The sequence below is a fragment of the Euleptes europaea genome, chromosome 7 (assembly GCF_029931775.1).
Source record: "Euleptes europaea isolate rEulEur1 chromosome 7, rEulEur1.hap1, whole genome shotgun sequence".
Lineage (NCBI taxonomy): Eukaryota > Metazoa > Chordata > Lepidosauria > Squamata > Sphaerodactylidae > Euleptes > Euleptes europaea.
Genome location: NC_079318.1, coordinates 25369756 through 25394182, shown reverse-complemented (window position 1 = coordinate 25394182; position 24427 = coordinate 25369756). Strand labels below are relative to the sequence as shown.

Sequence of the window (24427 nt, the reverse complement as noted above, 5' to 3'; positions counted from 1 at the left end):
CATTACATTAACAAAGCTAGATATTAATTTAGGTGATGCACTAACAAAAGAGTCAATGGAAGCTGAATAAGGTAATATTATGTAGTAAAAAGAGATGAGGAAGTCCCACAAAAAGAGCTCCATCCAATATAATCTTCCTCCCATTGAAGAATCCTTTTCTTTACTGGCCAAATTTGGTGTTTCCCAAAATAGACAGAAATTGCGGGTAGCTGAACAAGAAAAGACACTACATGACGTTCATGCGGGGACTTTTCTGTTCATTATTTTCTTTGTCACCCTACTCAGCCCCCTTGAACTTGTATGAGGAATATTTTCCCCTTACATTCATCTGCTGCCAGCTAACAGTACCTTTACTATATAAAAATTACTTTATATTAATCAAGAAGACAAGGGAAAAAACCTGATGTATACTTACACTGTATAGCTCGAAGACGTGGAAGTATTGGGGGGGTACTTGGTGGACTAGAGCTGTTACTGTTTAAACTTCTTCGCTTATCCAAATTTGGGGAAGCTTGCACAGTTATCTTGTGCTGGAAATCTGTTATAAAGTACAAGAACGCGAAAGTTTCATTGTTTCTAAATACAAACCCAGAGAATTTGCATAGTAATTTAAAGTAAATAAGTAAAGCTATAAGGTAAAGATAAAGGTCCCCTGTGCAAGCACCGGGTCATTCCTGACCCATGGGGTGACGTCACATCCTGACATTTACTAGGCAGACTTTGTTTATGGGGTGGGTTGCCAGTGCCTTCCCCAGTCATCTTCCCTTTACCCCCAGCAAGCTGGGTACTCATTTGACTGACCTCGGAAGGATGGAAGGCTGAGTGAACCTTGAGCCGGCTACCTGAAACCGACTTCCGTCGGGATTGAACTCAGGTCGTGAGCAAAACTGCAGTACTGCAGCTTACCACTCTGAGCCATGGGGCTCCTAAGTAAAGCTATAGTTATAGATAATTTCTGAAATTTGGGAAGAAGGTAACAGAAGCATAAAGTCTGTTACATACGTAATCCTACTGCCCAGACTTCATGTAACTCAGGGCAGTGTTAACCTCACAATAACCTTACAGCACAGGTAATGACCAGTGAGCTTTGCAGCTGCATGCAAACTGGATCCTGTTTTCCCCATTTGCAATTTCCACACTATATACTGGACAACACTGGCTTCAATAGTTATTAATGTGATCTCATACTCTGTTAAATTAATTTACCAGTCTGAAAGGGACATGAACTGAAAACACATTGTGCTTTACAAGCCAAACAGCAATCGTTTCTAGTAATCATAGAGCAATTAGCAGTGTGTGTGTTAAGTGCCGTCAAGTCGCTTCCGACTCATGGCGACCCTATGAATGAAAGTCCTCCAAAATGTTCTGTCTTTGACAGCCTTGCTCAGATCTTGCAAATTGAAGGCTGTGGCTTCCTTGATTGAGCCCATCCATCTCTTGTTGGGTCTTCCTCTTTTCCTGCTGCCCTCAACTTTTCCTATCATGACGGTCTTTTCCAGTGACTCTTGTCGTCTCATGACGTGACCAAAATACGACAGCCTCAGTTTAGTCATTTTAGCTTCTAGGGTCAGTTCAGGCTTGATTTGATCTATAACCCACTGATTTGTTTTTTTTGGCAGTCCACGGAATCCGCAACACTTTCCTCCAACACCACATTTCAAAGGAATCTATTTTCTTCCTATCAGCTTTCTTCATTGTCCAGCTTTCACACCCATACATAGTAATAGGGAATATGATGGCATGAATTAATCTAGTCTTGGTGGCCATAGTCACATCCTTACACTTCAAAATCTTTTCTAGCTCCTTCATGGCTGCCCTTCCCAGTCTCAATCTCCTTCTAATTTCTTGGCTGCAGTCTCCCTTTTGGTTGATGGTGGAGCCAAGGAATAGAAAGTCTTGAACAATTTCAATTTCCTCATTGTCAACCTTAAAGTTGTGTAATTCTCCTGTAGTCATTACTTTTGTTTTCTTGATGTTCAGCTGCAGTCCTGCTTTGGCACTTTCTCTTTTAACTTTCAGCAGTAGTTGTTTCAAATCTTCACTATTTTCTGCCAATAATGCAGTGTCATCAGCATATCTCAAATTATTAATGTTCCTCCCTCCAATTTTCACTCCACCTTCATCTAAATCTAATCCTGCTTTCCTAATTATATGTTCTGCATATAGATTGAAGAGATAGGGAGATAAAATACATCCTTGTCTGACACCTTTGCCAATTGGAAACCATTCCGTTTCTTCATATTCTGTTCTAACTGTGGCCTCTTGTCCAGAGTACAGGTTGCGCATCAAAACGATCAGATGTAGTGGCACGCCCATTTCCTTTAAAACCAGCCATAGCTTTTCATGATCCACACAGTCAAAAGCTTTGCTGTAATCTATGAAACACAAGCTGATTTTCTTCTGAAATTCTCTCGTATGCTCCAGTAACCAGCGTATATTTGCAATATGATCTCTAGTGCCTCTTCCTTTTCTGAAACCAGCTTGAACATCAGGCATTTCTCGTTCCATATATGGTAACAGTCTTTGCTGTAAGATTTTGAGCATCACTTTACTTGCGTGAGAAATTAATGCAATGGTCCGATAGTTGTTGCAATCTTTGATGTCTCCTTTCTTGGGAATTGGAATGTAAATGGATCGTTTCCAGTCTGTGGGCCATTGTTTTGTTTTCCATATCTGTTGGCATATTCTTGTCAAGATTTTGATGGACTCCGTTTCTGTGGCTTGAAATAGCTCTATTGATATCCCATCTGCTCCTGGTGATTTGTTTCTCCCGATTGCTCTCAATGCAGCTTTCACTTCACTTTCTAAAACTGTAGGTTCTTCTTCAAAAGATTCTTCTTGGAAAGAATCTTTTATCCTTTCATCTCTTCTGTATAGTTCTTCAGTGTATTGTTCCCACCTTTTCTTTATTTTGTCCTGTTCAGTTAATGTATTTCCATGCTGATCTTTCAGCATGCCTAACCGTGCTTTAAATTTCCCTTTGATTTCTTGGATCTTGTGGAACAGATCTCTTGTTCTTCCTTTTTTGTTGTTCTCTTCTATTTCTTTACACTGGTTATTATAATAGGTCTCTTTGTCTCTACGTGCTAGTCGCTGGAACGTTGCACTTAGACTTTTGATTCTATTTCTGTCACCTTCTACTTTTGCTTCTCGTCTATCTCTGGCAATTTTAAGAGTTTCCTCAGACATCCATCGAGGTTTTTCTTTTCTTTTGGCTACAGGAATAGTCTTTGCACATTCTTCCTTGATAATATCTCTAGTTTCCACCCATAGTTCTTCAGGTTTACATTCACTTGAACTTAGTAATGCAAATCTGTTCCTTACATGGTCTTTAAACTCTTCCGGAATATTGCTTAGATTGTATTTTGGTGCTATGAATGTTTTGGTGTTTTTCTTAAGCTTTATCTTGATTTTCGATATTACCAGTTCATGATCTGTACCGCAGTCGGCTCCTGGTCTTGTTTTGGCCGAGAGAATAGAGCTTCTCCATCTTCTGCTTCCAATTATATAATCTATTTGATTTCTATACTGGCCGTCTGGTGATGTCCATGTATACAATCGTCTATTTGGTTGCCTGAAACATGTGTTTGCAATGAACAGATTGTTGTCTTCACAGAATTCTACGAGGCGTTCTCCTGCTTCATTCTGTGCTCCTAGCCCAAATCTGCCAACAACATTTGATTCTGCTTTGTTTCCTACTTTTGCGTTCCAATCACCTATGATTATCAGCATATCTTGTTTAGGTGTGTGATCAATTTCTTCCTGAACACTGGCATAAAAACTTTCAATTTCTTCCTCATCAGCATCTGTAGTTGGGGCATAAACTTGAAGGATGCTTATGTTGATAGGCTTTCCCTGAAGTCTGATTGATATTATTCGGTCAGACTTTGCATTATAGCTCCTGACTGCCTTTGCTACATCTTGCCTCACTATTAAAGCAACTCCGTTTCTTCTCTTTTTGTCATTCCCTGAATAAAACACTTTGTAATTTTCTGATTGAAAATGTCCTAATCCAGTCCACTTTAATTCACTTACTCCCAGGACTGAAATGTCCATGCGTTCCATTTCTTGTTTAACAATTTCAAGCTTACCCTGATTCATGCTTCTCACATTCCATGTTCCTATTATATGCGTCGAACAGCTTCGGACTTTCCTTTTGCATCTATTAGCAGTAGCAAATAGTAATTCAATAGGCCAATGGCTATTTCTTTTAATTCAGTTAAAACAGATTATCATCATATCATCGTTTGCAGACAAAGAACACCAGGGGGGATTAATTCCCCCAAAAGTAAAATAGAGGGCCCTGGCGGCTGCCGCTGTTCCTGCTGCTTCTTTGCTGGTGGGCCCCACTAGTGGCGGCTGCTGCAGCAGCAGCGGAGCCTGGCTGTACACAGCCCAGGAGGACTGGCTGCAGTAGTGGTGGATGCTGGAAAATGGTTTGGGCCCGGCCACTGCGGTGGAGTATGCTGGCAGCCTCTCTGGGCTCGGCTGCAGCAGACATTGGGAAAGGCCCAGCCACCACGGAGAGCTTTTCTGGGCTTGGAGCAGATTCCAGGCAACACCACTGACTGCCAGGCTCAAAGGTAGGAAAAAGGAGGGGGGGGGGGAGAAAGAAGGGGGACTGGCTTGGGGGGAGAGAGAAAGAGAAGGGGTGACATGGAGAAACAGTGAGAGGCAAAGAAATAGGGGGAGAAGGGGATGAAACAAAGGTGGGGTGAATGCCCCCTCTCTGCAAGTTTCTTGCTGGTCCCCACCTGTATCTATATACTAATAGTGAAGTCAGCCAAATCCCATGATACTTAAATTTCAACCAGGAATTTAAATCTGACAATGCAATACCCCTTTAAAAAGAGTGGAGAGGGGGAACCAAACCTGAAGGCAGACTGATTCTATGTCCATCTTTAAGTTTTAATCGGCTTTTTTTAAACTTTCCCTTTCTTTTCTTCACATTGGGCTTCTCTTGATTTAGCTGGAATATCAAAATATTCAGTTCTCGCTCCAGTACATCAATCTCCCGTTCTGCTAGCTGCTGCTCACGCCGCTTCAGCAATTCTTCTTGAGACTTCTGATGAAGAGCAGCTCTTGTTAATTCTTCTTCTCGTGACCTCAGCTCCTAATAACAGTTATAGAAATAATTGTTAGGACAAAGACCAATCTTATGTCAACACAAACCAATTATATGAACTGAACTGGACCCCATGATTTATTTATACAAAATATTTTATCCTGCCTCACCATACAAATCAGCTTATAAATAAAACAATAAAAATACGAGTCACCACAATAAACTAAAATGGCATCAAACAAAATTAAAATATTGAAATAAAACCTTTAAAAACATTAAAGCAACATCAGAGTAAAAACAAAGGGTTTACAAATCTATAAAAACTCAGTGGAAAATGAACTCCTAAAACAATGATGATACCCAACTAGGGCAGCTAATAACACTATCAGAGAGAGCAGAATTTCTAAAAGAAGTGGGTGAATAAAAATGTCTTGGCCTGGTTCACAACAAATAGTACAGTTACTGGCAGGTGAACATCTGGGGAGAGGGAGCTTGGTGCTTCCACTGAGAAGACCCTGCTTTTGCTGCTCACCCACCTTGCCTCTGAAAAATTCACTTACCTTTTCCTTGGTCCTAAGTTCATTGAATATCTGTTGGATTTCCAGTTTCCAGTCATCTTGCATTGAATGGAAGGATTCCTGAGGCATCTCAGTTGTAACAGCCCCTTCAATGGCAGTAAGCTGCTCAAGAATCAAGGCAAACGATGGTCGGATATGAGGGTCCTGAGCCCAGCAGTCTAAAATTCATCAGTTGTATCAATCAGAAGAAAATGCAAACAAAACTTGAATGTACAGCAATTTGTATGAATGCTAAACTATTTGGCACTTCACGTGAGAGATCTCCACATATGTCATTTCTTTTCCTTCATGTCTGTTGGTTCAGTTCACTTGGAACTATCCCTGTGAGAACCCCATGAAAGTCACTGAGATTATTTCCATTCAGGGTCACCAAATGGAACAAAATCCTACATACAGCGTGGCAGGCAGAACATGTGGAAAATGGGAATACAGACAGATCAATGTATGTTTGATTTCTAGAATACCTGAGAGCCCTTCCCTTTCAAAACGGGGGGAAAGAAAAGCAAGCAAAGCACACATGTATACATTATGTACAAATCCATCCAGGTTGCATGCAGTTTGCTACGTGCAATGGTGGGGTAGGAGCCCGGGTGGATAAAAATCAATGATTTTTTTAAAATAATAAAAATCAGATTTTTAAAATAAAATGCTTTTTGAGGAAAAATCTATCCAAAGATAATTTTCTATTTAAGATACATTATAGTCTAAAGGTTATTCATCATGAAAGAAGGATTAGTTTTTAATTATGCAGCATGAGGCTGTATACTGATGCAATGTTTATATTTTTTGGCAAATGAATTCCATTAATCCATTCACAATGTCATGCTCTTCCAAAGGTTTCTGTAAGATTATTTTGGGAAATTTTTCTATTTAGAACAGGGGTGTCAAACTCATTTGTTAGGTCTGCGGCCCCGGGGGGGTGGAGAAGCAGGAGGATGTCTGTCTCGACTCCATGGGCTGGATAAAAGTGCTTGGCTGGCATGATCCGGCCCATGGGCCGTATCTTTGACACCTCTGATGTAGAAGATATTATCACAGATGCTTGTTTTTGCAGTTCTCAAAACTGTGAATTTGTGTCTGCAGAGATAACATGCCTCTTCTTCGTGGCAAAAATGTTATAAAATAAACATACAGAGTTGAGAAAAAGACCTTAATCATATTGCTCCTTTGCAAATCTATGTACACAGAATCAACCCCCTTACCTCTTAAGTGCTAAGTTTCAAGAAGGTCACCGAATAGAAAATTGATTGGAGTGGAATAGATCTGCACAAGGAGCTAGGTGTGAGGAGGGAGGGGCAAGCCGTAAAAATTATAGTGAAACCTTTTGAGCAGAATTCTCCACAAGTCTTGAGATCATTGTGTATATAGCCTGAGGTTTATCATATTATTCTTTCCCTGAAGGAGAAAACCTATAATGGCAGGAGATTGTCAAATAGACCCAGTTTGGGAATATTTTAATGAAGTTCCTCTACCTATGGATAAGGCAGGCATATGTGCAAAATGCAAACACTGCAGCGAAGTATTGCAAGACCTAGTGTCTCAAATGAAACAACATCATGAGAAGTGTTGTTTATGGCCCCGGCAACCTCAAGGTACTAGCTGGAGATCTCTTGCTATTACAACTGATCTCCAGCCAATAGAGATCAGTCCACCTGGAGAAAATGGTCGCTTTGGCCATTGGACTCTATGGCATTTAATTCACTCCCCTCCCCAAACCATGCCCTTCTCAGGCTCTGCCCCAAAAACCTCCCACCGGCAGCAAAGAGGGACCTGGCAACCCTAACCTTTCTGGGCCTGTGAGCTTTCACCGGTTGGTTGTCTTCCCATCTACCATCTCCAGTCCAATTTCACCTACAGAGGACAGTCCACCTATAGGAGGTAGCCCTGTAGCACAGGGCGCCATCTTATAAATTTTCTTATACGTTTAGGATAGGAATTATGGTTTTAAATGCTGTGTATTGGTTTTATACTGTATGTTTATTTACTGTTGGAAGCCACCCTGAGCCTGGCCTGGCTGGGAAAGATGAGGGGGTAAGAACCAAACAAACACACTGTGCTAGCAATCAAGGGCTGTTTTCTTATCCTCCATTCACTGCAATGGTGAAAAGAGTAAGGTGCCATAGCCCAGAGTGTGAAACCCTACTCGATTTCACCAGGCTTTGCTAACTAACTTCTAAATTTGCTTTTCAAAGCCAGAGCTATACCCTGGCTGAAATGTGAGTTTGGATGGATTCAAATCCTTATTAGGCTACAAAACCTAACAGGGTAGCTTTTCTCATGTCACTATCCCTCAACCTAAACTAGATCACAGCTTACTGTGAAGTTACACTGCTTCTCTGAGTTCATTTATGGGAAAGGCGAAATACAATTTAGTGGCTCCAAAAGCCAGGATGGTACAGTGGTTAGAGCATTAGACTAGGATCTGGGACTCAGCCTCGAATCCCCACTCTGCTATGAAAAGCTTGCTGGGTTTCCTTGGGCAGGTCACATATACTTGGCCTAACCTACCTCACAGGGCTGTTGCGAGGATAAAATGGAGGAAAGGAGGTAAACTGCTTTGGGATCCCATTGGGGTGCAGTATAAATTAAGTAAGTAAAGAAAGAATAAATATACAAGCAATGCTTCTGAAGATTAATATAGACTTAAAAATTAACTATATGCATCAGATTTGAATGTGTTAAAAAACGTTTTTAGCACAGAACTGCCATGAAGTAGCAAACTAATGTAAAGTTAGCATGATACCAAGTGAAATGTTGAAACTAAAAACATGCATATTATAGACAACAAGCTAGTCATCTTGTAGCAATTGTTTTAATAAGCTGCACATGTACCTTTCATTAGTTTAGCAAATGGTTCAGGACAGGTGGATGGAATGGGCAAAGTAAGCTTATTGACAGCAACACCATAAGCCACCGCAAGACCATCAATGCCACGGTAAGGAACTTCTCCTGTAAGCAGTTCCCACAGCAATACGCCATAACTACAAAGTAAATTTTTAAACAGTTACATTTACTTCCTTTAATGCAGACACACGGCTTACTGAAGGGCAAAATAAAGACTGTCTAGAAAGTACTAGAAAATACTTGTCTAGAAAGTACTTTGGTAAAGACTGAAAAGTATCTGAAAACTCAACAAAGACTATTCAATCTCAATAATCTTTATCCTTCCAACACTGATTAGCGAAGCTACACATGCTTAAAGCAAAATAAAATGCCTACCAATCACACATATGCTACCAGGCAATCAACATAATCCACATAAATGAAGAGGAATCTTAGGAACAACGAAGTAGTTTTACCCATTTCCTTCCACCAGAGGTCTAAGCATGCAAGAAAGGCCTGGAGAATAAGGAACAGAAGAATCCATCTTCTTCCATCCTGTCACACATGTTTTTCAACTTGAAAAACACACAATAAATAGCCCACTGTTATGTGTTAATTTCACTTGAAATGGATTTGGTCTAATTTGAAATGTATTATAGTAGGCCCGTGATGTTTAAGGATTCTTAAATTAAAAGCCAAAAGTGACTTTTACATAACTGCGCAAAATTATGCATCTTTTGTGCATAACTCTACTCCTCAAAACACTCTTGAGCATGGGGGGGAGGAGCTACTTTTTCTTCTTGCATCTAACTAACGAATCTATATGAATAATTTATTCTGCTTGAATATATGACTTTTTTCCACGTGGGAAGCAACAGAAATGAATAAGGGACAAAACAGGTAGGCCAATAGCAGTGGGAGTGACACAGGACATTATGCCAAAAGACAACCACTATGGTATCCTTATATGGCATCACTCCTTCTCCCCAATCCTGCAGACATTGGGTGTGCGAGCAGGTACCGCATTAGTTCATCATGATGACTAGAAGATTCTAAGCTTATGTTTCTTGACCAAGGGAGTGGGACAAAGACTGAAAGGAGACATGGGGGTGAACAGAGGCTGCCCATTTTCTGCAATCACTTTCTGTTATGGGTTATGTTACAAAGTTCTGTTGTGTATATGGGGAACTCTTTGTACATCGTGGTTGAAGCTGCTTGGGAAACTATCATGCCCATAGAATTTAGCTATCAAATGAACCTTGCAAACCAAAAACTCCAATTCTGAATGCTTTGTTTTGTAATATAAGAATAAGTATGCAAGACAAAAGAGAAATTAATTTTGTTGAACCTAAAGAGAAGCTAGTGTATTAGTAAGCTATGAAAGAACTGTTAACATTTTCTCTTTCTCAAACAATATAAGCACAACAGAAGTTAATCATGACCTGTAAAGTACCACTGGGAAATCTATCATTCCCCATACCAAACATGATAGCTTGGGCCCTGCTAAAAATTTGCTCTGACAGAAAAATTTCCATCAGTACAGTCTGACTTCCCCACCTCTTCCCTCCTTCTGCAGGCCAAAATGCCCCTTGAAATGCTGCTGCTGGGGGGAAGATGGCCATGCAGGAACAGCATGAGGGGGGAACTGGAGTTCTGTAGTAGAAAGGGGGGGGGAATCAACAAATATCACCCCCTTCTGTCACTGGAAAAGCTCCGCTGTATCCAACCCATTGCAATTCAAAATATTGTCGAAGGCTTTCACGGTCAGAGTTCATCGATTCTTGTAGGTTATCCGAGCTGTGTGACCGTGGTCTTGGTATTTTCTTTCCTGACGTTTCGCCAGCAGCTGTGGCAGGCATCTTCAGAGGAGTAACGCATGAAAAGACACTGTCCTTCAGTGTTACTCCTCTGAAGATGCCTGCCACAGCTGCTGGCGAAACGTCAGGAAAGAAAATACCAAGACCACGGTCACACAGCCCGGATAACCTACAAGAACCATTGCAATTCAGTTCAAGATAGCCCCTCATAACACCATAAAGTTAAAACCAAAATGTTAAGCACCCTTTCATTTAAGATGCATTGCACTCAGACAATTTCTACCTAAAAGCTGGAGAAGGTCTATCGGTATGGTTTTGGTGCCCTGCATATTTCCCTTATAAAGAGCAAGGACAGAATGAAAAAATCCCTTATGTCAAATAAAAATCATATTTCTATAGGGCTGGTAGTTAGGGAAAACATTAGTCCCATTACTACTTCAAATTTCATTTCACTATACAGAAATCAGTTTTTTTAAAATAAAAAAATAAATAAATGTAAGAATGCTATGAATCATTTACCTCCAAATATCACTTCCTTTAGAAAACATGGAAGACTTGATAACTTCGGGAGCCATCCATGCATAGGTGCCAGCTGCACTCATTTTAGTTGTCCTATGCCACTCTCTAGCCAAGCCAAAGTCTGTAATCTTCAGAGTTTTATTATGAATATCATCATTCTCTATCTTCTCAAGCAACAGAACTGCAAAGGAGAGAAAAAAGTGTTTAAATCTTCTTTACTGTTAACTTGTAAGCATATCATTTACAGCTGATGACCCTAGATGCATTACTTGTAATAAGAGTGTAGCTATGGTGCCTTTCTTTATTCCTTTGTATTACTGCTTTTCTATTTTAAGGGGGGGGGAATCAATTTGAATTTATTTCATAGATTTATTTATTACAACATCTATACCCTGCCTTTACTTGTGGTTCAAAGTGGCTTACAATAGTTAAAAAGCATTTTCAGTTAAACCCCAACATTTCTCCCTTCCCCCCATTAAAATATGCCTGCCACTGAACACCCCCCCCCCCAAAAAAAAAGCCCTGGCAAACAAGCAAGACTTTTAGAGCCTCTTGAAGCACTCCAAGGAAGGGGCTCCCCTCACTTCTTTAGGGAACCCATTCCACAGAGCAGGGGCCATGATGGGAAAGGCCTGGGGCCCTGGTTGTTGCCAGATGGACCACCCTAAGTGGTGGGATAGCAAACAGATGGGTACCTGAAGACCACAACTGGCGCATAGGGACATATGGAAGGAGACAATCCTTCAAATATATGGGTCCCAGGCTTTAAAGATCATGACTAACACCTTGAACTGAACTGGGAAACAGACTGGCAGCCAATGGAGCTGTTTCAAAATGGGCAACATATGTTCCCAGCAGCTAGCCCCTGACTATAGCTGGACTGCTGCGTTCTGGAACAGTTGCAGCTTCTGGGTTGTCTTCAAGGGCAGCCCCACATAGAGCATGTTGCAGCAACCCAACAGTGAGATTATGGCTCAGTATAGGTAACAAGAAAGTTGGTGAACCAGATGCAGCTGATTGAAGACACTCCTGGCCACCATGTCAACCTGCTTTTTCAAAGAGAAGGAACCTGCTCTGAAAAAGCCAACTTCATTCCATCTAGGACAAGCAGATCCAATCCCTCTTATCAGCCTTCCTAACCAGAGTTAATTTGGCTTCAACTTGTTCTGCCTTAGTCACCTGACGACAGCCTCAAAGCATGGATCCAGAACCAAGACAGACACATCTGGATGGTTGGTTAATGCAATATATAGCTGGGTGGCATCTGCTTATTGATAACACCCCAACCTCAAAGCTTCAAACAATCTAAACTATCTAATTCAGTGGCCTCATTATAGATATAGGTAAGAGCCCTGTGGTGCGGAGAGGTAAGCTGCAGTACTGCGGTCCAAGCTCTGCTCACAACCTGAGTTCGATCATGACGGAAGTCGGTTTCAGGTCGGCTCAAGGTTGACTCAGCCTTCCATCCTTCCAAGGTCAGTCAAATGAGTACCCAGCTTGCTGGGGCTAAAGTGTAGATGACTGGGAAGGCAATGGCAAACCAGCCCATAGTCTGCCCAGTAAACGTCGCAATGTGACGTCACCCCATGAGTCAGTAATGACACAGTGCTTGCACAGGGGACTACCTTTACCTTTATAGATATAGAGCACGGGTTAGTGAACAGAAAATTGTGGGACTCCACAAAACAAATCCGGCAAACAACAGAGCTATGAGGAGACAATATTTTGATTGAGGTTTACACGGCCTGAAAGATAGTTATACCCTGTTCTTGGACAGAGATATTGAACATTTATAAACGTGATCTACTGTCTTAATGAATGAGGAGGAAACACACACACAATATACTGCAGATGCCATTTCTGGAAACAGAGCTTTCTTTCGAGCCAGTGGCCACCTAGTCCACACAACAGTGAATGAGGTGGTTAATCTATTGCTGGACTATGCCACTGGCAGGAGGGAAAACTGCATGGCAAAATGCATCCTAATAGAAAAACAGAATCTTTACACATAAAACCACTAGTGTATCAGGGAGCCGGCTAGACTTAGAAGTCTGTACTACTGCAATGAAACTTTTCTAATGTCTATTTCATACCACCTCTGTCAACAGGAGCAGCTCTGTTGTAGCACCCGCAGGATAACGCAGAGGGCAAGCACCAATTCACAGGTAACTTTCTGGCCATATAAATTGTAAAATACCATTAACAGTTAACCAGTTAAACCACGTAAAACTGTGGAATGTGCTCAAGCAGAAGGCTGGTGAACTCTTACAGATGCAATGCAGGAAATTATTAATATTTGACTATGCTTTAAAAAAAAGGGTCACTAATGCGGAACAACCAATCTTGAAGCACAACTGAAAAACCAAAGAGCGTACATCGTCACTCAGTGCCTACAACAGCAGTAATTAATATAAAAAGAATATTGTAAATGTAACGGTATGAATACAATGCCCTTTGCCTTTTAATAAAAGGTCTATTGTTTTGCATTCTAGACACGCAAAGCAGAATTCCATAAATTCCATGTCAGTCAGTCAGTATGACCGAAACCAAAAACAAACAAACTGCCTTGAAAAGGTAATAACTGGCTGACGGCCAGGTTTCATTTTACACACGGAGAGGGGGGGAAACAGCAGGCGGAGCAACTTCCAGCAAGCGGGACAAAGAATAATTACAATTACTACATAAACTCTGCATTTCCCCCCCTCCCTTTCACTTGGCAAGCTGGGTGGCAGAGTGCTTGACATAAATATACTAAACAGCTCGTGACTGAACAAATTCTTGTGGTAGGTTGCCTAGCAACTTGCACCAGGCCGTCCCTGGTGGACTTCTACAGATATTTGCCCCTCATTAGCTTCATATCAAAACAAATGACCTTTACAACCTTGGGCTTATCCTGTGCACTCAACCGTACCTGACTGAAGTTCACAAATGGCAGCATCAGAATGTGGAAGCTTTTATTGCAGGTACTGTGACTCAGGTAAGAAACTATGCAAAATGCTTCGTTTTTTTTAAAAAAAAAAGATAGGTAGAACATGAGCACCACAACCACAAAGGTTAATATTTGCCGTTAGAATTAGATGATAAGCCCAATCCTAAAGAGTACACTTTGCACAAACAATGATTTTTACTCTAGGGCCATTTTGGCAAGGTCAATTTTGATGCTCGCTCAAAGCTCTTTTTTAAAATGAGACTTTAAAAATGCCTTTTCACGGTCCTGTCGCAAAAGGAGAAGTTCCACTCCGCCCACTCGCCTGCTCCTTTGTCCTGTTTGCATAGCCATTAGCATACGCATAGCTAACACGCCTCTGTTGTTTTGCATTGTCCTTGAGGGGGATTCTTCTCGGCAAACACCAAAGGTCGAGTTAAACAAGCTCTTTTGTAATGCGAACCAGGTATGCGCCGGCTTCGCAGTCACTTCCGGAATGATGGTTCAGCGTGCAAAATTCAAAAAAATATGCGGGGCAATTCAGCCTGGAGCGCGCTGCTAATTACCATGCAAAAATGGCCTAGAAGAACCTAAATTGAAAAATGGGTTTCCAATACTGGTATTATATCCATATATTAAAATATCCTAAAACAGATAGATCTTTTACTCACGTTCTTTATTTACATGACTATTTAAATACACTAAACATTTCATGTAGACTCTGGGTGAAAAGCCATTTTAAAATAAATGTATTTGGATTAACAAATAGCTGTAGCATTTTAAAATAAGGTCAACATAAATCCATAAATGTTTTACATGCACAGTAACAGGACCCACCATACATGATTAGAGCAATAAAAGCAAACAAGCAAAAAATTGTGGGCACCTTAATGACTAACAGATTCTTCAAAGGTAGAATCCAATGTGAAACTGCTGAATGAAGATTCATAAAAAGATTGAATACCGTCTCTCCCAGGCTTGAACAAAGACTCAGCTTTCCTCACTCATTATAGATGTTAATAGTTTAGCATGATCACACCCTTAACAGATGTTAATTAGTTATGTGTGTGGGGTTGTTTTTTTTAGTACCATCAAGTTGCTTACGACTTGCGGCAACCCAATGAATTAATGACCTCCAAAATGTTCTATCGTTAACAGCCTTGCTGAGGTCTTGCAAACTAAGGACCGTAGCTTCCTTGATTGAGAAGGAAAAGAGGAAAACCAACATGAGATTGATCCATCTCATGTTGGTTTTTCCTCTTTTCCTGTTGCCTTCAACTTTTCCTAGCATTATTATCTTTTCCAGTGACTATTGTCTTCTCATAATGTCCCCAAAGTACGATAGCCTCCGTTTGGTCATTTTAGCTTCTAGTAAGAGTTCAGGCTCGATTCAATCTACAACCCACTTATTTGTCTTTTTGGTGGTCTATTGTATCTGTAAAACGCACCTCCAACACCACATTTCAAAGACATCAACTTTAATTGTCCAACTTTTCCACTCATAAATATTAGCAGGGAATACTATTGCATGAATTATCTTGATCTTAGTCGCCAGCAACACATCCTTGCACTTAAGGGTCACTGCTACCTCATTCATGGCTACCCTTCCCTGTCTCAATTCCTCTGATTTCTTGGTTGCAGCCTCCCTTTTGGTTGATGATGGAGCCAAGGAACAGAAAATCTTTAACAATTTCTATTTCTTCGTTGTCAAGCTTAAAGTTTTGTAATTCCTCGGTAGCCATTACTTTTGTCTTCTGGATGTCCAGCTGTAGTTCTTCTTTGGCACTTTCTGCTTTAACCTTCATCAGTAGTCGTTTCAAGTCTTCGCTATTTTCTGCCAGTAATGTGGTGTCATTTGCATATCTCATATTGTTAATGTTCCTTCCGCCAATTTCGATCTACCTTTATATCTAAGCCAGCTTTCCTTATGATATATTCTGCATATAGATTGAACAGATAGAGAGATACATATCCTTGGCTGACATCTTTGCCAACTGGAAACCATTCCATTTCTCCATAACCGGTCCTAAGAGTAGTCTCTTAGCTAGCATATAGGATGCACATTCAGATGTTGTGCAACCCCCTTTCTTTTAAAACCAACCATAGCTTTTCTTGATCCATACAGTCCAAAGCTTTGCTGTAATCTATGAAACACAAGCTGATTTTCTTCTGAAATTCTCTCATAAGCTCCAGTAACCAATGTACATTTAGTATATGATCTCTAGTGCCCCCTCCTTTTCTGAATCCAGCTTGAACATCTGGTATTTATCATTCCATATATGGTAACAATCTTGTAAGACTTTGAGCATCATTTATTTCACATGGGAAATTAATGAGATAGTTGCTGTTATGGGCAGAGCAATCCACAAAGGGGGGGGGGCAAAAGAGGACAGGAGCCTGCATGACCCCTGCACCAGCATTAGTGCAACTTGAGCTGGCTAAACCAGCACTAACGCCAGCGAAGGGCCACTTATGCCGAATCTGGGGAGCAGCATGAGCCACTGGTGCCGGTGCAGCCTTGCCAACAGTGTTTCCTCCAGCCAAGGGCTCGAGCTGGCACCAAAGGAGGCGTTCCTAGGGTCGGGGATGACTTTAGTCAGCTCCCTGAGTTCTTGTGCCCTGGCAACGGCCCCTTCTGCTGGTGCGAACTTGTGTCTGCAAAAAGGGGGGCACAGGCCTGTGGAATAGTATGGAGCACTTCCATGGGGTTTTCACAAAAATTACATTTTTGGCTTGCTTTACCTGGCAGCAAACTGATCTGGAGGTGGCCTGGCTGTGCTGTCCTCAGGTGCACCTCTACTACCACCCCACTCAGGATTGTGCTGTTATACTTATTAAATTTCACATTTCACTCCTCTTATTAGATGTTTATCCTCCTTTGCCCACCACTTACAACTAGAGGTGATCCTCACACATGTGCTAATGGATTTATTTCTTGCCTGGATCTTGTTTATCTGCACGCATGACAGGATGGAATCTCTGATTTCTCTTTCCTCATTATGTTTAATAACCACATCTGTTCCAGTCCTAGACTGACACCTGAATGATGTACAACAGGTCTCTCTCTGCTACAACTCCTCTCTCCAACCCCTTTTATTAACTTTGGCTATCTGTAAAATAATTGTGTACTCCTGATGCACAATCTGATGAAGTAAAGTCTGACTCATGAAAGCTTATGCTGGAATACATTTTATTAGTCTTTAAGGTGCCACTGAACATGTTTTACAAAGGTAATACAAATATACTTTGTAGAGTCATAGAAACCATTAAATGAATATGCTTTGTTAAGAGCAACTTGGAAATGGAAATTAGTCTACAGATTACACCTGAATCCTAGGTTATTCTTTGGAGTGAGCTCCCTATAAATTAACTTCCAATACTGAACTCCTCCCATCAATATACCTATATGTTCTTACAAGAAGGCTTAAATAGTAATGAATATTATAGTAACAGCTCATTAATATTTATAATGTAAAACTGATGAAAACTTTTGTTATATTTGTTTTATGTTAACATAAAGAGCCACTTCAAACTTTTATTGAGTTCTATAAGATTTTATTGTTTTGTTGATTTATTAATTGTATTATTTATTATTGTATTATTAATTGACAATTGTTACAGATATTCCATCTTGTATACTGGAAAGGCAGCACAGAAATGTTTCAAGTAAACAAATTTTCAAAGTAAATGAAGAATAGTAGTTAGGGTGTCAGTCTAGGACCAGGGTGACCTACATTCAATTCCCTATTCAACTATGAAGCTAAGGGCGCATTCCTGGGGGGGGGGCGCAGCTCCTTAGGAGCTGGTGTGACCCCGCACTAGCACAAGAACCCGCTTATCCCATGATAAAGGGCACATACACTGGTGTGGAGAGCATTTACGCCGGCGCCTGGATGAAGCAGAGCTGAGCTGGCCTTCCCTGCCAGCGCCGCCACTCTGGGAACTAAATCCCAGAAGAGGCAGCATACGCTGGCATGGAGGGGTGTTCCCAGGCTGCCTCCTCACCCCTTTCAGCCCGGGAATGCCCCTTGGTGCGATGGTACAGCTATGCCACCTTTTTTGATGGCATAGCTCTGCTACAGGCAATGGGGCTTTTTTGCCCTTCTATTTTTTATTATCTAAAAATGGTATTTTCGTCTCTGTGGTGGCCAGGAAGCCTCTTTGGCAGCGGTGTGGCTGAGCCATTCCCAACTGCCATGCAACACACACACCCTTCCAGGAATGGGCTGCCCGTAACCTTGGGCCAACTCTTTCAGCCTAGATCAAGAGGGAGAGCAAAGATTACTTGTCCTAGTCTGCAAAGAAATCAGATGAAAGAAGGAGGGATCCAGTGTGCGCTGGGAGACTCTGTTGCAGTTCAGTTGGTATCCAGGATAAGATTCTCATTACTGGCTCTAAAGCCAGGCTAGTTATACCGTTTTTGGCTCACAGAAGAAAATGGCTTCTTTTCAAGAAACAAAAGATTACGACAGAGGATAAAGGAATACTTGGGAGCTGGGCAACTACGGTAATCTGGAGAAAATTATAGAACTAACTAAATGGCCGGGAGAACTGGGGAAGTACAACAGGAAGGGAAGTTTCTGATGGAATTATAATTCAGGATTACAAAAAAAGAGGCATGAAGCTGAGTCATATATTTGGCAGGAGCTTTGGGACAATGGGAAGATTTGAATCGGAGATTCCAGACTATCACACATAATTTCGCTGAATTTTTTTATATTCATCTGTTTAAGAATTCGTAGTTATTCGTAGTTTTAAAATTACTATTTATGTATACTTTGAAGTTGCTAGGCTCGTAAAAATCAAATAGTTAATCGGCTCAAGAAAACATAATTACACCTACACGGTGCCTTATTTCCAGCATCTGAGAGCCAGTGCAGCGTAGTCGTCAGAGGGCAGGACTATGATGGACTCAAATCCACACTCAGCCTTGAAGCTTACAGAGTGATCTTGGGTCAGCCGCTCTCTCACAGGGCTGTCGCAAGGATAAAATGGCAGCGAGGAGAGCCATGTATACTGCTCCTTGGAGGAAGGACAGGATAAAATTGTAGCAGATTTACGGGAGCTGGTGTGGAAACAGTATAATCTAACAGCCACGGATCTTTCAATAATTTTTATTTTAACAGCGCATTAAGCTATTGCTACAAGTGGCACACAGAGGACAAGGCAGACACTATGGCAGCCTCCCAATACTACGGTTAAAATGAACACGCAGACCGGTTCATGCATAAATCTCAGTTAGTCTGTTGTTTACCATCCAGAGAGTCACAGCAATCCCAGCATTGGACAGCTCAATTTCCCCCTTTCTCTCTTGCCATTTCACTACCTTTTAATCTTCCCCTTTGCTGAAATCTCTGAAGCGTATTCCTACTTGGTGAATCATCACTAGCAAGGAAGGGATGTGAGCAGAGAAGTCAATTAGGAGGGTGTAGCCTGGGAAAGCACCATCACTAGCTGAATGCAGCTGGATTGACAAGGTCTTCTGTGGGCCTATGCTGCTCTTTTTGCATAGAGGAGGCTGACAGGCAGGGCTACCGAATAATCTAGGGTTTCCTGCATTCAGGCAATTACAACGAATCATCGTTAGCACAAATTACAGTTAACAAGACAGGTGTAAATTGTGACTCAGAATCCCAGTTTAGCACCTGCCAACAAACCACGGTTTGTTGGGCAGCCTGTTTTCAGACTGATCGAACTATGGTATATCGTGATATCTGAAAGCAGTCTTTGTGACTGCATCATAAAGTGGGCATTATCGAACAAAATAAAACTTCTGGGACCTATCAATACGGAAAGATCAGCCAATATGTTAATGTGATGGTATGACCTTTGGGGCAGTCACACTCTCATCGTAAATTCCTCACAGAGATGCTGCAAACATACAACAGGGAAAGAAGAACCAAGATCCTGGTGGGAGGGGAGGGCAGGATTAAAAAACAATGCAATAGATAGAGAATTTTTCGCTCATGCCACCTGATCCAAGCCAGTAGCTCTCTTTACTGCATTTTTATTCTGCCTTTTCTCCTAAGAGCTTACACCAGTGTATACGGTTCTCCCTTCCCCTTTACATCCTCTCAACAACCATAGGTTAGGCTTCATGAGAGACTGTGACTGACCCAAGGTTGCACAATGATCTTCATGGTAGTGTGGATCTGAATCTTAGGGTCTCCTAGTTCTTAACCAGACACCCCAACCACTATACAACAGTGGCTCTCCATTTAAATGTTACAATACAACATGAATTATCTTTTTGTAATACTTGCCAGAGGCCGAAGAGTAAAACAGTGCCCAAATAAATAAGAACTACCATCTGTTTACTCAAGCTTTCCTCCAACATTCATTTGTGTGTACTATTATCATGGCTAAGCATAATAATTTCAGTGTTCTTATAATTTATTACTAGATGTTCTTGATTACAGATACATGAAGATTACAGATACATCAGACCAAATAAAAATACTTCAGAGGGACATAGGGGACATAGGAATGTGTCAAAGTTTTTCAAAATTAAGACTTTTGAATTAAGCTGTTTAAACTGTAGGAGACACTTCAAAACAAAGAGGAAAAATTGTTTTCTTCATTTATACCCCACCTTTCTGTCTACAGGGGACCAACATGGCTTACATCATTACCCTGTTTTACCCTCACAAAAAGGCTTTGAGGTAGGTCAGGTCGAGCCTGGCCCGAGGACACCCAGAAAGCTTCCTTACCAGTGTGGAGATTCAAACGTGGGTCTCTCACTTCCTAATCCAGCACTCTAACCACTACACCACACTGGCGCTCCAGGCTTCCCTACAGCTTTAAGCCGCAATGACTATGCTTGTTTACTACATGATCCAAAAGAAAATGAAAGTCTTGCTACTAATATGACTGATAAATAACTTGCTTCAGTCTCTATTGTTTCCACAGTGGAAAATTAAGGTTTTAATAAACAACCTTAAATGCTTGGGTCTGAATAAGTTTCAAGATTATTTCATGCCTTGAGTTTTCAAACTACGGAATGAAAATCGTTTTGGTTGCAGTGTTTGGGAGGAAGAAGAGAGAAGGCTGCTGGCTTATCAGGCTTGAGTTAAAAGCACACCTGCAAAAACAAACATTTCATTAGCAGTGAAAAGAACAAAGCGGAATTGTTCTGCCAACACTGGCATGTCTAGGGCTGATTCAACTGACACTACAGAAAGAACCCCTTGGCAGTGAACTTTGGAGAGAGAAGTTGATTTTGGCTTTCCCTGTTCACATACTCTGGTTGCTTTACCAATGGAGTTTTGAGACATTTTAAAAAAACGTGGATAGGGGAAGATTTAATGTAGCAAGGAGGGGTTTTTTTGTACTTTAAGCTACACACAGTCACACAGTGCATCTGAAGTGCATATTCTGCAGTTTGAAAGATCAGCAAGTAAAGCTGTACCTTTTGTGTAAAGGAACAACTTGAGTTTCGAGTTGGTATAGACTCTCCCCCAACCCCTTTTGCGTCTGCCTGAATCACAATTCCCACACTGTCTGCCAAATATCCAGCCCTTTCATACCTGAATATTTCACCGAATACCTGCAATAAATTGGATAATCTCCCCTGGCATACATACTATATCGGGCTGCTCCGCTAGCCTCCTGCCTGGCTTCTGTGTGTTCTTTTTACTCTAAATCCTACATCCCAACCTTTCTGCTTGTAGATTTATTGCACTCTACTGGAGATTTCATAGCTTTCTGCCATCAAGCCAACTTTCAAACTATCTTAAACTGGCACCTTTTATGAAAATCCCCCTGGCAGCAAGGTATAAATCAGAATTTGGGTATTATAATGCACACCCTGCAATTACAGCCATGTCAAAAGCTGAATTTTGTTTTTAAAACAGTGTGGGATAAAGTGAGAACATTTACTGTAACTTTCCTTAAAGACTACTTTTTAAAACCTTAGTAAGTCACTTGATACGGATTCAGAAATAAAGTGCATATGCTCTCATTGTCAAGATGAAGTATAATCAGCAACAGCCTGGCACCCACGCCTAAGTACTCTGTTACTCTACAAGGCCACTTTTGTACAAAATCTGCAACACAAGAACTTTAACTTTTTAAGAGACAAGAAGCTGACAGACAGCAAACAAAGACAGTATTGGTTTATCCAGATTAAAATGGTTACCTAACTGGTACTAAAAATTTAAACACCTTATCTCTTATTCATTGGGGAGTGGGGGGGATTAGACTTCTAAATGTATGTACATTTCTATATACAATCCCTAAATGACAGCATCTTAGTGCATTTTTGTAAACAGGCCAACCTCCTACTAACACCATTCCAACACAACCATAGATCATCATTTACAGCACAATCCTATGTGGAGTTACTCCTAGGATTGCACTGTTAGCTTAATACCTTTCATTACCTTACTTCACATGAAGTTGAGAGCAACAGTTCAGCCCACGTGTATTTAAAGATATTTAAGATTATTCCTAGTTTACAGGATCCAGAAGTAGAAAAGCTACTAGACAATGCTAAACTATACCACATATATAAGCTTCTATGTGCCAGAAATGTTTCACAAATGTTTCATGCACCTTCAGGGCTGACACTACTGCAGCAAAAGCCCATGTGGCTTTGTTTTATTGCCAAGAGTCTGGATGGCAATCTGGTTACCTGTGATGTGTGCACGTAAATGTTTGAGTTGGCCAGAGGTGGTTTTCAAGCAGATATTTTGAGCACAATCCTGAAGGAGTGGTAGATCTGCAGCAGCTGGGAGCAGTGGAGCCGCACCACATCCTCAAGGGCTTCCCAGCTGCCGCAGAGCAAAAAAAAAAGAGAGCCTTTTTTAAACTATAAAAAGGGAAAAAAGGGGGAAATACTCCATTGAAAACAGCGTGGCTGCACCACCCAAAAAGGTGGCACAGCCCGTCACCGCTCAAGGAGGCGTTCCCAGGGCAAAAGGGATGTGGAAACTGCCTAAAGGCAGCTCTACCTCCAGGAACGCCCCCTATGCTGGCGCAGGCTTTCCTTTCTGAGAAAGCCCTGCTGGAGCGGCTCTGCTAGCGGTGGGGGACAGCAGCGCCTGGATGCCACCTTGTTCCGTGACAAGGTAGCACCTACGTCAGCGCGGGGTCACACCGGCCCCTAAGGAGCTGCTCCCCCCTTCAGGAATGGGCTGCCTGTCTCTTGTAGCCAACAGGATGCCCCAACTTTTTTTGGGAGGGGCGGATAGTTCCACACAGGATGGTGCCGTTTCAAAGCATGACATCAGGGGCTCCCAGGGCTTTCTCCTTTTGCTCCAACTTCAAGGGACAATTGTGTATCAGCAGTGGAAAGAGTCCCTGTGTGGAATGCCCCAAGTTATTTCCCCACAAACTGGGATTCTAAACCTGGATTCAATTTTGGTTAAGAAATGAATCCCAGTTTAATATCATTTGTTGTGACATCTGAATGCAGCCAAAGACATTTTGAAGCAGAACTTTTAATATTAGAATTGCTGACAATTCATGTGAATGCCCTATACACCAAAGATTATTAAGTCACCTCATAAAATGGGACATTTTCCCCCACACACTAAATAATACCCCACCTTGATTACATTCTCCTTTACAGTGCATCTTCTGTCTAGAACTGAGGACGATTTGAACAGCTGTGTAAAGATTACCTCCATGTGAGGCAGAAGTACACACACATGCAACTATCTCTAGGTATGCCTCAGACACAAGCAAGGCTTAGAATAATTGCATGGAAGGAATGTGATGCTGCCGCATGTGTGAAACAGCCCTTTGAACTCCACTGTTGAGCTACACATTGATTTTGCTCTGTGTGCCCTCACTGGCAGAAGCGAGTGATCACGAGAGACAGGGGCCTTTCTACAGTAGTGCCAAGCTTCTGGAAATCCCTCTTCAGAGATGCTAGCCTGGCACCAAACTTGCAGCCTTCCTGGTGCTAAAGGTAAAGGTCCCCTGTGCAAGCACCGGGTCATTCCTGACCCATGGGGTGACGTCACATCCCGATGTTTCCTAGGCAGACTTTGTTTATGGGGTGGTTTGCCAGTGCCTTCCCTAGCCATCTTCCCTTTACCCCCAGCAAACTGGGTACTCATTTTACCGGCCTCGGAAGGATGGAAGGCTGAGTCAACCTTGAGCCGGCTACCTGAAACCAACTTCTGTTGGGATCGAACTCAGGTTGTGAGCAGAGCTTTTGACTGCAGTACTGCAGCTTTACCACTCTGCGCCACGGGGCTCTTTCCTGGTGCTAGGCAAATACATTTTTAGTCTCCAATGTGTTTCCATAATTGTCCCTTCACTGTGTTTTTAAGAAGGAGCCCTTTACTCCCTAATATCTAGTGCATGCTGAAGGTTTTATGCTTGGTTTTGCAGTTCTCAAAACTGTGAATTTGGGTCTGCAGAGATAACATACCTTTTCTTCACAGCAAAAATGTTATATAAACATACAGAGTTGAGAAAGACCTTAATCACATTGCAAATCCATGTACACAGAATCAACCCCTTCCCTCTTAAGTGCTAAGTTTCAAGAAGTTCAATGAACAGAAGATTGATTGGAATGGAATAGATCTGCACAAGGAGCTAGGTGAGAGGGGCAAGCAGTAAAAATGATAATGAAACCTTTTGAGCAGAATTCTCCAAGTCTTGAGATCTTTGTGTGTATAGCCTGAAGTTTATCACAGTATTCTCTCCCTGGAGGAGCAAACCTATAATGGCAGCAGGCCGTAAAAGA

At 41.6% G+C, this 24427-nt stretch overlaps 1 protein-coding gene across 1 annotated transcript in view; it reads right to left on the bottom strand.

The window, feature by feature from the left end:
• MAP3K21 (mitogen-activated protein kinase kinase kinase 21) overlaps positions 1–24427 on the bottom strand; it is a 53609-nt gene that overhangs the window by 22407 nt on the left and 6775 nt on the right. The window contains exons 2-6 of the mRNA XM_056852516.1: positions 10803–10983; positions 8476–8624; positions 5626–5801; positions 4873–5113; positions 416–538 (exon numbers count right to left, since the gene is read on the bottom strand). Coding sequence (XP_056708494.1) covers positions 416–538; positions 4873–5113; positions 5626–5801; positions 8476–8624; positions 10803–10983 — 870 coding nt within the window. The remainder of the gene's footprint in view (positions 1–415; positions 539–4872; positions 5114–5625; positions 5802–8475; positions 8625–10802; positions 10984–24427) is intronic.